The sequence below is a fragment of the Etheostoma spectabile genome, chromosome 8 (assembly GCF_008692095.1).
Source record: "Etheostoma spectabile isolate EspeVRDwgs_2016 chromosome 8, UIUC_Espe_1.0, whole genome shotgun sequence".
NCBI lineage: Eukaryota > Metazoa > Chordata > Actinopteri > Perciformes > Percidae > Etheostoma > Etheostoma spectabile.
This window is the reverse complement of record NC_045740.1, coordinates 256,028-270,046: the sequence shown is the minus strand read 5'-3', so window position 1 is coordinate 270,046 and position 14,019 is coordinate 256,028. Positions and strand designations below refer to the sequence as shown.

Below are 14,019 nucleotides of genomic sequence, written 5' to 3'. Positions count from 1 at the left end.
TTCCTCTGGCCTTCTCTACTGTCTTTTATGATTTTGTGTAATGTTTTTAAATGCACGGTTAGAATGCAGGATATTGACTTTTCAAGGCAAAATCACTGGCTGGTCTGTTCTTTCTATTGCACGCATTCAGAAGACTCTCTTCTCCCAGACAATGGTTTCCAGTCGCTAGAGGGAAATAAGATGTTTGACCGCCCCTTTCTCTCTCTGAGCCCCAGCAAATGCTGACTACTTTCTGTGTCTCGGTCCCGCTTTAAAGGAGCACATAGCTGAGCGGCTTGGGCCAAGGCTGAAGTTTTGGGGACTATGGCTAAAGTGCTTGGCCCTGAGCTGGGGACCTAAGGCTTGGGCTGCAAGGCTAGCCCTGCGGCTTTGGCCAGCCGCTCATCCCCCTGGGTATTGATCAGGCCTGTGCCAAGTATACGCTGTGCCAAACAAGCTGATAATTCCCTAATCCATAAACCCACTCACTGCCATGCCATCAGTTGAGCTGTGGATGGAGGCGGTGAAGAAATTAGTTCTCTGAATGCCATTGCAGTCTGTCTCTGCAGCTTGTCTCTCTCTCTGTCTTTCCTCTTTACTAGACTTCACATATTTTCCCCATGACTCTGTCTCTCTGTTCACTTTTTTTCTTTTTTTCTCCCACTACATGAGTTGGAACTTTCTTTCTGTCTAACTCCCTTCATCCCACACTCTCCTCCACAGGGGCGACTGTGCTGCTTGTGAATGCTACTGATTTGGACACCTCGCGGGAGTTTGGCCAGGCCTCACTCATCTACTCCCTGGAGGGCTCCTCTCAGTTCCGTCTCAACTCGCGCTCAGGTGTGTGTGTGTGTGTGTTGTGTGGTTGTGGGTGGTTGGGTTGTCAGGAGTGTATCGGCAATGTATAGTCGCAAGAGTGTGTGTGTGTGTGTGTGTGTGTGTGTGTGTGTGTGTGTGCACGTGTAGAATTGTGGGTATTTTCTGAAAGTATACTTGTAATTGAGGCAGATTTTTAAGCTCTTATTCAATTTTTTGAGTTAATTTTACTGTCAGTTCATATGTGGCATCTGTGCTTATTTAGATCTGTGTTTGCAATACCTTCTTAAGATCTTCACTTGTATGTTTCTGGGCATTCATCTTGACATGAGAGCTGCTTTGTAAAAATAATAATAATAATAATAATAATAAGCTTCACTCGGGTGTCCTGGTTGTTTGAATTATTTTTGATCTGATGCCATGTTTGTTTCAGGAGAGATCACCACCACAGCCCTGCTGGACCGAGAGTTGAAGTCGGAGTACATCCTGATAGTCAGAGCTGTGGATGGAGGGGTAGGCCCTGCCCAGAAGACTGGCATCGCCACGGTAACCACTTTGCGGCCATAATCTTTCTGATCATACTCAATAATCACTGTTTTATTTTACATATAGCGTGTACAATGGCTTTTTGGCTTGATGAACAACGGTCACTTGTATAACTGATATTATTGATCATTTCCCATTGACCTTTTCCCTCACTCCCTCTATGTTTAGGTGAACATCACCATCCTGGACATCAATGACAATGCCCCTGTGTGGAGAGATGAGCCATACAATACCAACATAGTGGAGATGAGCCCAATAAACACTGATGTGTTCTCTGTGAGTAAACATAGCCCAACGTTACCTGGTTGATGAGCTGATGGTTAACTAAATGGTAATGTGAACAGCACAGATGAACACACTGAATGATAATTCTCAGCATTTGTTTGTTTTGTGGATGGTGGCCGAAACATTAGGAATTCATTTATAAAAATGTGATGTAAGGAGAGCAACAGGATCATTGAGTGGTGTTTTTTTCTGTTTTGATTCATTATTATAGTCTTGTTTAATTTAAATGTAATGAACGGGAATTAAGAAACATTTTTGTTTTAGAGCAGAGTGATCAAAGTGTGAAGATTGTTGTTGTAATACCACAATGACTATTCAAATGCATACTGTGCATGTTGAAGGATGCATCTGCATGAATAGTCCTGCACTATTAATGGACAAATTGCCATCACTGCGTAGGTCATCACAAAGTAAACACTCTAGCATTACCCCAAACTCTCTCATTGTCCTGCTGCTGTCTTTGGAAATGTGTTGTTGTTAATTAAGCCCTGATTGTCCATTAATTAAAGAGGCGTCAGTGAGTGTAATTAAGGTAGTCCAATTGCTAATTAAAATGTAGCCCACAGTCATACCCATAGCAAATTATTCAGCTGCTAGGCAAAAATTGGAAGCGAGAACCCATGCTGCTTAGCAAGAGAGTGTTGTGCTGCTAAAACGTTGCAACATTGTCCACTCGTTCCTGCTCTCTTGTAGCTATTCCTCAGTTGAGTTCATTCATGGTGCATCCAGTAATGCTAACACTGATGCCCCTTTGACCGTTTTTCAATAAATTGGACCACCCAGGCTTACAGTCCTGTTATTGGCCCCAATGTAGCCCTGGCCCCATCAGTGTTTCCATGGTGACATGAGGCCACCTGCTGAGTCCTGGAGGTGTCCAGCGAGCCAATGAATTTGGTTGCTGTGCCCAGTGCAAGGATCATCCCACTTAAATCTCAGGAGCACCCCACCACCACTACTGCAGCCTTTTACATTCAGCACGTGTACACATACAGTGAGCCTCCTCTAATATCTCATTTCAAAACAATATTCTCTTTACTGCCACTCTGCAGTGACACCAGGGCTAGAGTTCAATAGACAAGGCTAATATATTTGCTCACCATCTTCTAATGTGCTCTGCTCAGGCCGGAATTGATTAGTTCAACTGGCACCGGCTCGACACTTCCCCACATTTTATATCACCTACCTTTGTGTGTGCAGTTGCTAATCAATGGTCCTCTGAGATGCCTTCCTACCATGTTGCCTTAATAATTAAATACCTGCAACACCTTTGTTCCTCTAATCACCAATTAACCAGTTTCCGGCATTTTTTAGTCAGTGCACTGAATAATTGATAAGCTCTTTAAAAAGCAGCCAGTGTTTTAGCGCGGCTCCCGGCCTGACACATTCATCACCCATCGCCACTTTGTGTCAGAAAAGAGACGTTACCATTTTTCTTTTAGCTGACTGATGTGTTAGAACAGTTGGATGGGGTTGTGTGTGAATATGCTCTGGGGTAGGATGGGGATGTTCTAATTTCAATTAACATTAGGTGTAATTCTTCTTCTTTCCTTTTCTCCTGACATCTTAAATCCTTCCTGTCCCAGTATCTTTACATTCTCCTCTGGAACAGACTTTTGTTTAACACACCGTATAACTTGATGATTCTTAAATAGAGGGTATGGGAAACCTATTTCTTGTTGGGGAGTTGTAAAGAGTTGAGGCCAACAAATATTCAGAAAGGTTTTACCTGTCTCTCCCCTATCCAGGTGTTGGCAGTGGACCCTGACAATTGGGAAAATGGAACAGTGGTGTACAGTATCAGTCCAGAAAACCCCTTCTACACCATCAACCCTAGTACAGGGAAGATCCGCACCAGTGGGTTAACTCTGGACAGGGAAAGCTCCGACCCCAGGGACAAAGTACTCATGACAACCATTATCATCTCAGCTGTTGACCGTGAGTAGTGCGATGTCAGTTTGCACTTGTATTTGCCTTCCACTGTGTAAATTGGCCCGACTCATGAAACACTTAAACCATCTGTAAGCAAGCTTAAATTGCTCTATATCATTCTTAGTAGAGAGCTTTAAATTCTGACCGATTAGCCTCTTTCCTTACAATTTATGTTGACCATGAAACCTTTTACTGTGGCTAATAAAAGCCCTTTGACCGTGAGATGTGTGTGTGTGTGTGTGTGTGTGTGTGTGTGTGTGTGTGTCTTTATGTTCTCTGGCGCCCTCTTTAGGTGGTACACCTCCACTGCGTGCATCAGCTAGCGCCACAGTATTTGTCAACCTGCTGGATCTCAATGACAACGACCCAACCTTCCTCAACCTGCCCTTTGTGGCTGAAGTGCCAGAGGGACTGCCCATTGGATTCTCAGTTTTTAGGGTAAATTATAAGACTATATTCATGTATGATGGCTTTAAAAAAAAATCTATCTCTCTCTCTATCTCCTCTCTCTTTTTACCATCCACTATGATTTACCTTTTCAGTAACCGCCTGTGTTCTTTCTTGGTCTTTCTCTCCCTTCCTCTCTCTCTCTCTATCTCTCTTTCTGCTCTAGGTCCAGGTGGAGGACCTAGATGAGGATAAGAACGGATTGATTACTATGGCGTTACAGATGGGAATGCCTCGCCTGGACTTCTTCCTAAACACCTCCACTGGCGTTCTCACCTCCACGGCAGTCCTGGATCGTGAGCAGATTGGACAGTACTATTTGAGAATTATTGCGTATGATGCAGGGAAATTCCCCCGCACCTCCACTTCAACCCTCACTGTCACAGGTAAAAGTCTGCAAATGTGTCTGATGATAACGAATTACCTTTGCTCTCTTTGAAATGATCCTACATGTGAAGCTGTCAAGCCATGGTATAAATTGGATTCTGCATAATGTGAGAGTGTTCCTTCATTATGGCAGAAAGTTAACCACTGACTTCTCAGGAATTTGCTGAGTATGATGCTTCCACCTGCTGGTGGTATGTGAAAAATCAATCCAACAAAATGGTCAATTTGCTGTGGAAAAAAAGGAATAGAAAAAATGAGTGAGGTTTTCTGGCAATTCTCAAATGATTCAGAAGCATCAAAATATTATGAACTGTTTCATAGAGATGTGTTTAACATCACTGGGAAGTCGGGAGCAGCTATAGAGCAGCACAACTCATTTACAAAACAAACTCCGAAATCTTAAATCTACTCTGATTTAACAAGTCTTTCTACTCACTGCTCCACCCTGCTGCATTATTTGTCCTCATGTACGTCTATCTGTGAGTCCTCATGTCTTTCTGTGTGTCTGTTTGTATGTGTGGGTCAGTTCTGGATGTAAATGATGGGACGCCCACCTTCAACCCTCGCGTGTACAATGTTTCCCTGAAGGAGAGTGTCCCTAGAGACTACATTGTAGCGCGCCTCATCTGCTCTGACGACGACGCTGGCCTCAACGCCGAACTTAGCTACTTCATCACAGGTCAGAGGTCACAGTGGGAGTTGTTTTTGTGTATCTGTGGGCTACAGTGTTGTACAGTTATGGTGACTATGTGCACGTACAGTATTGTTGTCCATCCATCCGTCTCTGTGTGAGTTTGTGTATCAGGTGAGCTCCTCTTGCATGCTTCTTTTTAGTATAATAGCTGTACTGTGTGGATGTGATTGAGTATGTTTTACTAATATGCTGTAAATTAATTTGGAAATGTGTTTGTGTTTTGTATCTTTTAGGTGGTAATCAGGATGGTAAATTCAGCGTGGGCTTCAGAGACGGAGTTGTTCGGACTGTGGTTGGCCTCGACAGAGAGACCCAGGCAGCATACACTCTGGGAATAGAAGCTATAGGTGTGTCATTTTTTATAATGCAAGAAAAGCTCCATCATCTTTAATCGTCCTTGCTTTTACAGATTCTGTTTGTATTTGTTATACAGTAACAGGACTTGTTTTCTCGCTTGTTTTGTTTGTGATCTTTAAAGCTGTCCTTTCACTTTTGAATGACAATGAGGGGGACATAAGCAGTGTCTGCACATCTGCAGTGATTTCAGACCATTGCTCCACTGCATTTGTTCCTGTTAGAAAAGAAAGAACAAAAACTCTGAGGTTTTCCTGTTTTGGAAGCCAGGGTGGCTTATCTGCTGAGGGCGCCAGATAGAGAGGGGAGAGGAGGCAGAGATAATGTAAAACTGTGCAAGAGAACAGAATAACACGTTGTTCTAATTCACAAGCAGCTGCAAATTGAGTTTTGATCAGCCAACAATGTTTCAGTCTTACTTCTTTACAACAAGCTCTTTTTATGTTTCTGCTTTATTTTTTTTAATCTTTATTTTAAGATAGAGAAGGCAGCCTAAAGCATATGCATGCATGTGCATACCTTATTAGTGCATAGAATACTAAGCTATTAAATATTTGGCGGCATGAGTTTATAAATCATGTTTTAATGTTAAACATACATGTGGCACAGTGAATCCTTAGGATTAACGGTATCTGTGGATGGCTATGTTCGAATGACTGCCTTACCTATAGGCCAGCATGCATATCACGAATGTTTTTTTTCTTCACAAATCGCAAAGAAACTCCTTTCATTAATTTATCCCCGATGAAGGTCTAGTACTTAAGCGTTGCCTACTATTACATTTTATTTTATGCAGGTTAGACAGTGTGCAGGAGTTTCTCTGCATATTTTGTATTACTTACTCCCCTCCGACCCACCTGTCTTGTGTTATAGATGTGCAAAGTATTTTTCTGTACTGAAAAAAACTTTCAAAATATTAACAATAATTTGGCGGCCCCCCTGCAGTAACTGCAGTATGTATCTGCAGGGGGACCCAGACCCCCTGTTGAAGATCTCTGCTTTAAAGTAATGTATTAATATGGAATCAGTTCCATTTTGCATGTTTGTTTAAATGATTTCTTTTATTTATGGTCTATTTTATTTGTATTGGTGTCTGCTTCTGCACAAAGACAACGGTCCAGCGGGCAGCCGGAGGACAGGCACAGCCACTGTATTTGTTGAGGTGGAGGATGTTAACGACAACAGACCCATCTTCCTACAAAACAGCTATGAGACCAGCATTCTGGAGAGCGTGGCCCAAGGAACCAGGATCCTTCAGGTGGAAAACACAAACATCCAGTAACAAACTGCACTTTCACAGTCAAACGTATCACTTTATTTCTTATTGTAACAATTGCAAAACACACAAAGGATTAGTCACACAGTGGTCTCTTTTTGGCTCAGGTTGCATTTGTCTTGGCAGTATTAGTGACCTATCATGTTTTGAGACCTGCATGAAACATGTTTGTCTTACATGGCTTACCAGGTGGATGGGTTTTCTGCATCAGAACAATTACGAGCGTGAATGATACTTGTACCTACACTTTAAATGTGATTGGGGGATATATAAGAACTTTGTCTATATAAAAGTTTGGCCTTGAAAAAATAAATCATTGTTAAATAATTTTACCGCTATATATAGTGCGTAGCTATGCTGAAAACAACATCCTGCTATAACCAGTTCCTCCAGGATTTTGCAAATTTTTTTTTAGATTGTTGCGGCCCAAAATTATGTCGCGGGAGCTTTTGTAAAAAAATTGCGATAAAAGTTGCTTATAAAATGTTTTTTTATTGGTCTTTAAAAATAAAAAGGAAACTTGTTTTGCGGAGAATAAACTACTCTAGGCTGAGTTTTCCTAGTGACCTTACCAAAAAGGCTCAGGATGCTGCAAATGTTGGTACAATATGAAAATGGTTGGTGGATTTTACAAAAAATAATAATTTATTGAATGAATCAAATTTGAACATGTCTGTCAGTGGCTTGTTTGATCTTTACGTTGTTAGTTAATTTCCTGTCTTGGGCTGAGACATACATTCACATGGTTTGATAAAGGACTTATTGGACTTTTACTTATCATTGCACATTGCGTGCGTGCGTGCGTGCGTGCGTGCGTGCGTGCGGACATGCGTGCGTGCGGACGTGCGTGCGTGTCAGTCGTGGGGGGAGCTCAGTAGCCCCGCCCGCTGCAGAGAGCAGACAGGATTAAAACAACAGCCGCTTCAGCTACTTCCGAGTGAAATTTTTTTTACAGCGTACGTAGATGTTGAAATGTTTACAGGTTGGCAGGACGGTCTGAAATATCACCATCTTTTGCTCTCCCAGAGTTCCATACTGATACTGATTCTAGCGGGTGGGATGGCTGGGATTGGTTGAAGTTGCGGAAAACTCCGGTATTTGGTCAAATTTGCGGTGATTGGTTGAATTTGCGTGAATTTGCACGATCACAACATCGCAAAATCCTGGAGGGACTGTATAAAGAGTGAAATTAAGTCACAGAGTCACAAAAATGTGTAAACCCAGCTTCAATTACTTTTTGATTGCCTAAATTGTCATGTTGCAAACCTCATCCACCTTGCAATAAAAAGTAAAACTAAGGCTAAACATTATTTGCATGTACTCTTCAAACACACCTGGTATTAGTGATGTTCGCTGCACCAGCCATAACATATACAGTGTGTCGCTTGTTTTAGGAAGCAGTCCTTCTGCCCTCAGCCTGTTGTCCATTCAGATTTCAGTAACATAGTCAAACAGACAAGGCATAGTGAGGTGGGGCTCCACACTTGCTTCTGGCTGTGGCTGTGTCTGTCGGGGTGGTGACAGGGACACGTGTGTGCTCCCACGCTCATGCGGCCTGCGATGGGGTGGTCGTCTGAAGGAGATGTTGTATGAACGTCGATATGAGCCCAGCCTCTTCCACACCTTTAGCTGGGGCTCACTAGACCGGCTTCTTCCACGGGTCAAGCTCCCCCCTCGGCTGCAGCTCGCCTCAGAGTCCCCATCCTGTTCCGAGGGTCGGCACACTGCCAGGAAGGCAGCTAACCCTGCCAGCAGCAGTGACAAACACAGCACCACCACAATGGTGAATTCTGGGTCGTGGATGTCTGAAGAATAGGGTGGAGGCTGTGGGATGGTGGGAGGGATGGTGGTGGTTGTCAGGCTGGACAGTGTGACATTTTCTGTGTTAGACGTAAAGGTGAAGTTGGCGGCTGGTTCAGTGGTGTTCATGTTGTCTTGGCGCTGGATGGAGAAAACACTATTAGATTGGAGCTCTATGTAGGGGGGGTGTTGTGTGTGAACCTTTGTTAAAAGTGCCTCGGCAGCTCTCTGCCTCACTAACCAAGCCTAACCAAGCTGAGTAGATTTATTTTCACTTGATTTAGATCATACACTCAAGAGCTTATGATAAATGTATACATGCACAAATACACACTGAAACGCATGCATGCAGATGCGGGAGTGTTTGGCATTTGCGGCAATTATGTAGCTATTAAATCAAGGACTACCCAACAGTCAATGCTTGACAGGCTTTTTTCAATGTAAAACAAATTGGGTTTATTAAAATGCCCCTTGTAAAATACAAGGCACCCACCTTTTCTACCCCAGTCTCCAATTATCCCCCCCATCATTCTGCATGCCCCCATCTTCAGCATAGTAACATTTGTAAATGTCATCATCCTTAATTCAGCGGAGACAAAGCATGGCTTATCGGTTTAAGGGAAACACATTGGGACGTGAAATTATTTTTAAGACCAAATGCCAGGAAAGCTATGAAAAGGCCAGTGGAGGATGGCTCGTTAGAGAGTCAGTTCATTAGTCAGCGCCTCCAAGCACATATTCCCCACACACACATACACACACACACGCAGCTATTCAAACACAAACTTCCTTTCTCACCCACACTTACTGTAGACTGTGCTGCTCTTAAGCTTGGCAGCTTAGCTGTAAGGTACTCTCCGTCTCTATCACCCCACATTGTTGCTCCTCCAGATCTGACTGCTCAGCTAGTTTTTAGTCATTTTTTAACTTCTTTACCCGCACACTTTGTCACTTTGTAAAGTTAATTTCTAAGTAGCATACTTGTAATTTATTGCCTCTTGATGGCTCTTCTTATAATTGTTACGATATTGTCTATATTTTCTATAAAGTCAAAGACTGATATGAAGGGGGAAATACAGTAACAGTTCTTAGATGTCAGATATCCAGTCTCTGTTCACTAATATTCAAATCTACCTTCCAGATAAGTTATTATCACCCTGAACCAAATATGTACAACATTCTCCCTTAGACAATGTGCAGTTAGCCAAGCACATGTCAAGCAGCTCACATGTTGAAATGTTAATTTTAGGAGGTTCCTTTCAAAAGACTTCACAACAGACATAAAAAAACAAAATATTAAGAGACATTAATGAGATTGTGTGCAATTTTAGGAGTTTAAGATTTAAAAGAATTTCATTATCTTTACCTCAAAAATGCTAAGCAATTAACATTGGTTCTTCAGACTCTACCTTTAATCATTTTTAATAAAACCAATCAAAAATGTATACTCACACCCACACTTTAGAGACTCCAAAACAGCACCTTACTTAGTTCCAGTAACTGAGGTCAGACCTGTTTCTTGGCTCCACGCACTTGTTTTCCCCCCTTAAACTGCTGCTTTCCCAGAGACACAAGGGAAACACTGGGGAGGAAGAGGGCAACAAGGAGGAAAAGGGGGTAACGTGTGGTTAACAGCATTACCATTGCTATATCATACTGTTGTTTTAATCCCAGGGAGCCAAAGACAATAGTGTGTTTTCTAAGCCATTCAGATGTTTAGTGTATAATCTCTGTGCTTACACTCCATGTGCTCACACTTACAACATCTGGCTCTGCAATGTAGTCTTACACTTTATAACACCCCCTTTTATGGCCTAAGTGGTGCAGTCCGCTGTGTAATACCCTATTCATCACTCACCAATCTGACCCCCCAGCCTCTTTTTTCTCCCGTCTCCCCCTCCCCTCTCCTCCCCTTTCTCCTCTTCTCTCCACATCTCTTTATAAAGCTAATGAGACTGGAGTTGGGCCCCATCTTCACAGGGAGAGCGAGGGAGAGCAACGGAGGACACACAGGGCAAGAGAAAGAGAGAGAGAGAGAGTCTGTAAGAGAGTGTATTTGTGCGTACCTGAGTGCACGTACATGTGCTTTAGTGCGTCTCTCTGTATGCAATTGAATATGCACTTTGTGGGCACCTACACAGGGTTTTGGCACATCCACAGAGGAGCAAGAAGACGGCCTCATCTAGTGCCAGCGGCTCTGTGCCTCTCTGGATTCAGAAGTCAGTCTTATGACATGGCCCATTCACCAGCAGCCCAGCATGCTCCACTTTTTATCTGTGTATGCTGTGGAGCCGTACTGTCTGTGCTGGGTTTGGTTTTTGGCTTCTTCTGGCTCTCTGCCTGAGAGAGAGAGAAAGAGAGAGAGAGATTTTGGCATTATAGACTTACTGCCAATCCATGTTGGGGTTGTTGTGGCAACAAGACACTGGGCATCAGTGGATGTGTGGTGAATGAGAGAAAATACAGTTTTTTCCATCTGTTTGTAAAAACTATGGAATCAATAAACATTTGTATTAAATGTACTGTCCATCATGTTACAGGGGTAAATACACAGACCTCATACTCAGTGGTTACCAAACTAATATTGTATAATTTCAGTTTTGAAATTTCAATACTGTTTTAGTGCGTCTGCTAGTTTAAGTTTCAGTTCTTCAGAAGGTTTTCTTTTTTATATATTAAGTTTTATTTCTTACAGTAGTTTTAGTTTGTTTTGTTTGGCCAGGTACAATGTCTCAGAAGTATCTAGCTACATATACATACAAAATAAATACTTGGAGAATGGCCTTAATGTTTAATCTTTGTGCAACTTTGGAGTCTGATGTGAAGCAGTTGCGCACAGCGCCATCTCCTGGAATGTCAAGTCTGTTCAATTTCTGTGGCTCGTCACGAGAGCTGACTGATATTCATGCAGTCTTTTTTCGGTAATGAAAGAAAGCTTAAAACTGAAATTAATTTACATTCACTTTCATTATTCTTTTTTTAACAGGCAATACATTTTCAGTTCAGTTTTAGTTTTAATAAAATATTTTTCACTGCTTATTTGCGATTTAGTTTACTATAATAATCCATAGTATACAACATAAATAGTTGGGTGGTGAGGGCGCAGTGGATATGACACATGCCTTGGGTGCAGAAGAGCTGCGTATTAATCCTTCTGCGTAACGTATTAATAAAAATAACTACAACAATAATAAAAGTTTTAAAGTAATGTTGTGTGAATAACAGACTTTCCGCTTGTTTGTCTGTACAGGTTCAAGCTACCGATGCAGACCAGGGTGAGAATGGCGTAGTTCTGTACAGGATCCTTACTGGTAAGTGGAACTGTACTTTAATTTTCTTACCAGATGGCCTTCATACATGGTCTCCTTGTTCACAAACATGCACTGAAAGTACAAGCTCCCAAGATCCACTGGATTAATGAATCCTTAAATTTATTTTGGTAGTGTTGTTAATCCAAGATGAGTCCAAACAAGATCCCCAATAAAGAGTTCCATAATTTTAGTGATTAACCATGTTTTTGGCAAAATTCTGCCGATGGGCAGGTATGATAATTCCTCTGTTTCTAATGTAATTTATATTGTCTAGAAGTAGTCAGTATGTATACTGTCTTGCCACAATGAAATTACCAGTATTGACAGGTTCTTTAAACAAGTTAAAATGATCTAAACCCAGAGACTAGATGTAACGCTTTGCTCTTGACTCTTGTGAATGCATGCATGCAGGGAACAGCAACAATCTGTTTAGCATAGACAGACAGACCGGGCTGGTGACAAGAGGCCTCAGGGCGCTGGACAGAGAAACCAGGAGCTCTCATATGTTGGAAGTGGAGGCCTACAACAGTGACGAGGGCAGCATGAGGAGCTCCGTGAGGGTGAGGAAGAGGAGGGTAGCTGGAAGGGGGATGGGGAAGATGCTGTAACATGTGCAAGTTTCATCCTAGTGCTTCATGCAAAATGTGTAACACAGTTTATGTACAAGTGGTTTGTATGTCATTATAAAGCATGAAGATGTATAAATTAAAATTAGAGGATCCTGCCCCTTAAGTGGGATATGTAGTATTAATGTATTGGTCTCATTACCTAATGAAAAAAAATGACCAGGCCTTTTTTCCCAAAAGGGTAGAAGTATTCCTCAAACATAATATGTATAGTTAAAGTGCCACAAATGTCTTCGCCCGCAGGTGATAATATATGTGGACGATGCCAATGACGAGGTGCCAGTGTTTACCCAGCAACAATACAACCGTCTGGGCCTTAGGGAGACCGCTGGCATCGGCACCTCTGTGATTGTGGTGCGTGCCACAGACCCTGACACTGGTGAGTCCAGTCTCAGATCAATCAAAAGCACTAAGCAGAGGGTGTGGAGTTTGATGTCGGTTCCTGTTCAGTATCAGGTTGTGCGTATCCTTGTGCCATAAAACAAAAAGAGACATTTCACTGACTGTGGCTTTAAACTTGCCACTTCTGTTCTGCAGGCACGGGCACAAGTCATTTGTTTTCATGTTATTAAACATGATACTAGTGGATGGTATTTTAAAGGGAAATGTCAATGTTTTTACCTTGTTATATAACACAAGCACACACAAAAAAATCGCATTCACTTTACATTGCATTTAAATTTTTACTTCTGCTCCTCAGTGCAGACTTCCTCTATTCATTTCCCGTGGTGTACAGTGTTTGTCAGACACCTCATGTCACATCTGGTGCTGTGACATAGATTTTCCAAAACATTAGTGCAAGCCTGAAACTGAAATGAACTCAACATGGCCAACAGACAACTGTGTTAAAAAAAAAAAACAGAATGGAGGAAGCTGTTTGCATGTTGCAACCATAGCAACAATGGTGCAGGGTTTTAAAGTAACTATTTTGTTAAAAATATTTTAAATGTATTTTAAGCTTTTTTCTACCAACCACCCTCCTGCTTCCTGCTTAGGTGATGGTGGAGCTGTTGCTTACGCCCTTGTGTCCGGCTCAGACCGCAAGTTTGAGGTGGATGTGAGCACTGGCCTGGTAACCACTGTGGACTACCTGGACTACGAGACCAAGACCACCTATCTGATGAACGTCTCGGCCACTGACCAGGCTCCACCTTTCCACAAAGGCTTTTGCGCCGTCTACGTCACGTTGCTTAACGAGCTGGACGAGGCCGTGGCCTTCGCCTCCGCCGGTTATGAGGCTTCGCTTCGTGAGAACATCGCCACGGGGACAGAGGTGGTGCAGGTGAAGGCCCAGTCAGCTGACAACTTGAATCAGTTGACCTACCGCTTCGACCCTGATACGTCGCCTGTGGCTCTGGCCCTCTTTAAGATAGACAGCGTCACGGTGAGTGGGGCAGCAGTGGAGGAAAGGGAGCACAATGTACATCCTCTGTTTTGTACACTTCAAAGACTACACCCACCTTCTGTCAAATATGCTTCATCCATTAACTGCAGTGTGATTCAGTATCACCTCTTACGTTGTGATTTAAGCTTGTTGCTGCATGACTGTAAGCTGATCAAAGAGCTTGC

General features: G+C 42.6%; 2 protein-coding genes across 7 annotated transcripts in view; one reads left to right on the top strand and one right to left on the bottom strand.

The window, feature by feature from the left end:
- Positions 1-14,019, top strand: part of cdh23 (cadherin-related 23) — a 196,641-nt gene that overhangs the window by 143,016 nt on the left and 39,606 nt on the right. For all 4 annotated transcript variants that reach the window (XR_004332902.1, XM_032522253.1, XM_032522250.1 and 1 more), the window contains 13 exons: positions 703-819; positions 1,229-1,341; positions 1,510-1,617; positions 3,372-3,561; positions 3,848-3,993; positions 4,169-4,388; positions 4,916-5,068; positions 5,317-5,430; positions 6,547-6,695; positions 11,764-11,824; positions 12,236-12,384; positions 12,694-12,829; positions 13,446-13,834. Coding sequence is in view for 3 of the 4 variants with exons in the window: in XM_032522253.1 (XP_032378144.1) it covers positions 703-819; positions 1,229-1,341; positions 1,510-1,617; positions 3,372-3,561; positions 3,848-3,993; positions 4,169-4,388; positions 4,916-5,068; positions 5,317-5,430; positions 6,547-6,695; positions 11,764-11,824; positions 12,236-12,384; positions 12,694-12,829; positions 13,446-13,834 (2,045 nt within the window). In the remaining variant the exon portion in view is untranslated. The remainder of the gene's footprint in view (positions 1-702; positions 820-1,228; positions 1,342-1,509; positions 1,618-3,371; positions 3,562-3,847; positions 3,994-4,168; positions 4,389-4,915; positions 5,069-5,316; positions 5,431-6,546; positions 6,696-11,763; positions 11,825-12,235; positions 12,385-12,693; positions 12,830-13,445; positions 13,835-14,019) is intronic.
- On the bottom strand, positions 6,734-10,142 carry LOC116693348 (uncharacterized protein C10orf105). 3 transcript variants are annotated; one of them, XM_032522262.1, is made up of 2 exons: positions 9,972-10,142; positions 6,734-8,654 (listed from the first exon to the last, which is right to left on the bottom strand). In XM_032522262.1, exon 2 carries the CDS (start codon positions 8,640-8,642, stop codon positions 8,142-8,144), a length of 501 nt encoding a protein of 166 aa, XP_032378153.1. In that variant the 5' UTR covers positions 8,643-8,654; positions 9,972-10,142; the 3' UTR covers positions 6,734-8,141. The 3 variants fall into 3 exon arrangements, with proteins under 3 accessions (XP_032378153.1, XP_032378154.1, XP_032378152.1); XM_032522263.1 differs by having other exon boundaries at positions 10,001-10,142; XM_032522261.1 differs by having other exon boundaries at positions 9,966-10,114.

Coding starts and splice junctions, on each gene's coding strand:
- LOC116693348 (XM_032522262.1), bottom strand. CDS start 8,642: ATGAACACCACTGAACCAGCCGCCAACTTCACCTTTACGTCTAACACA.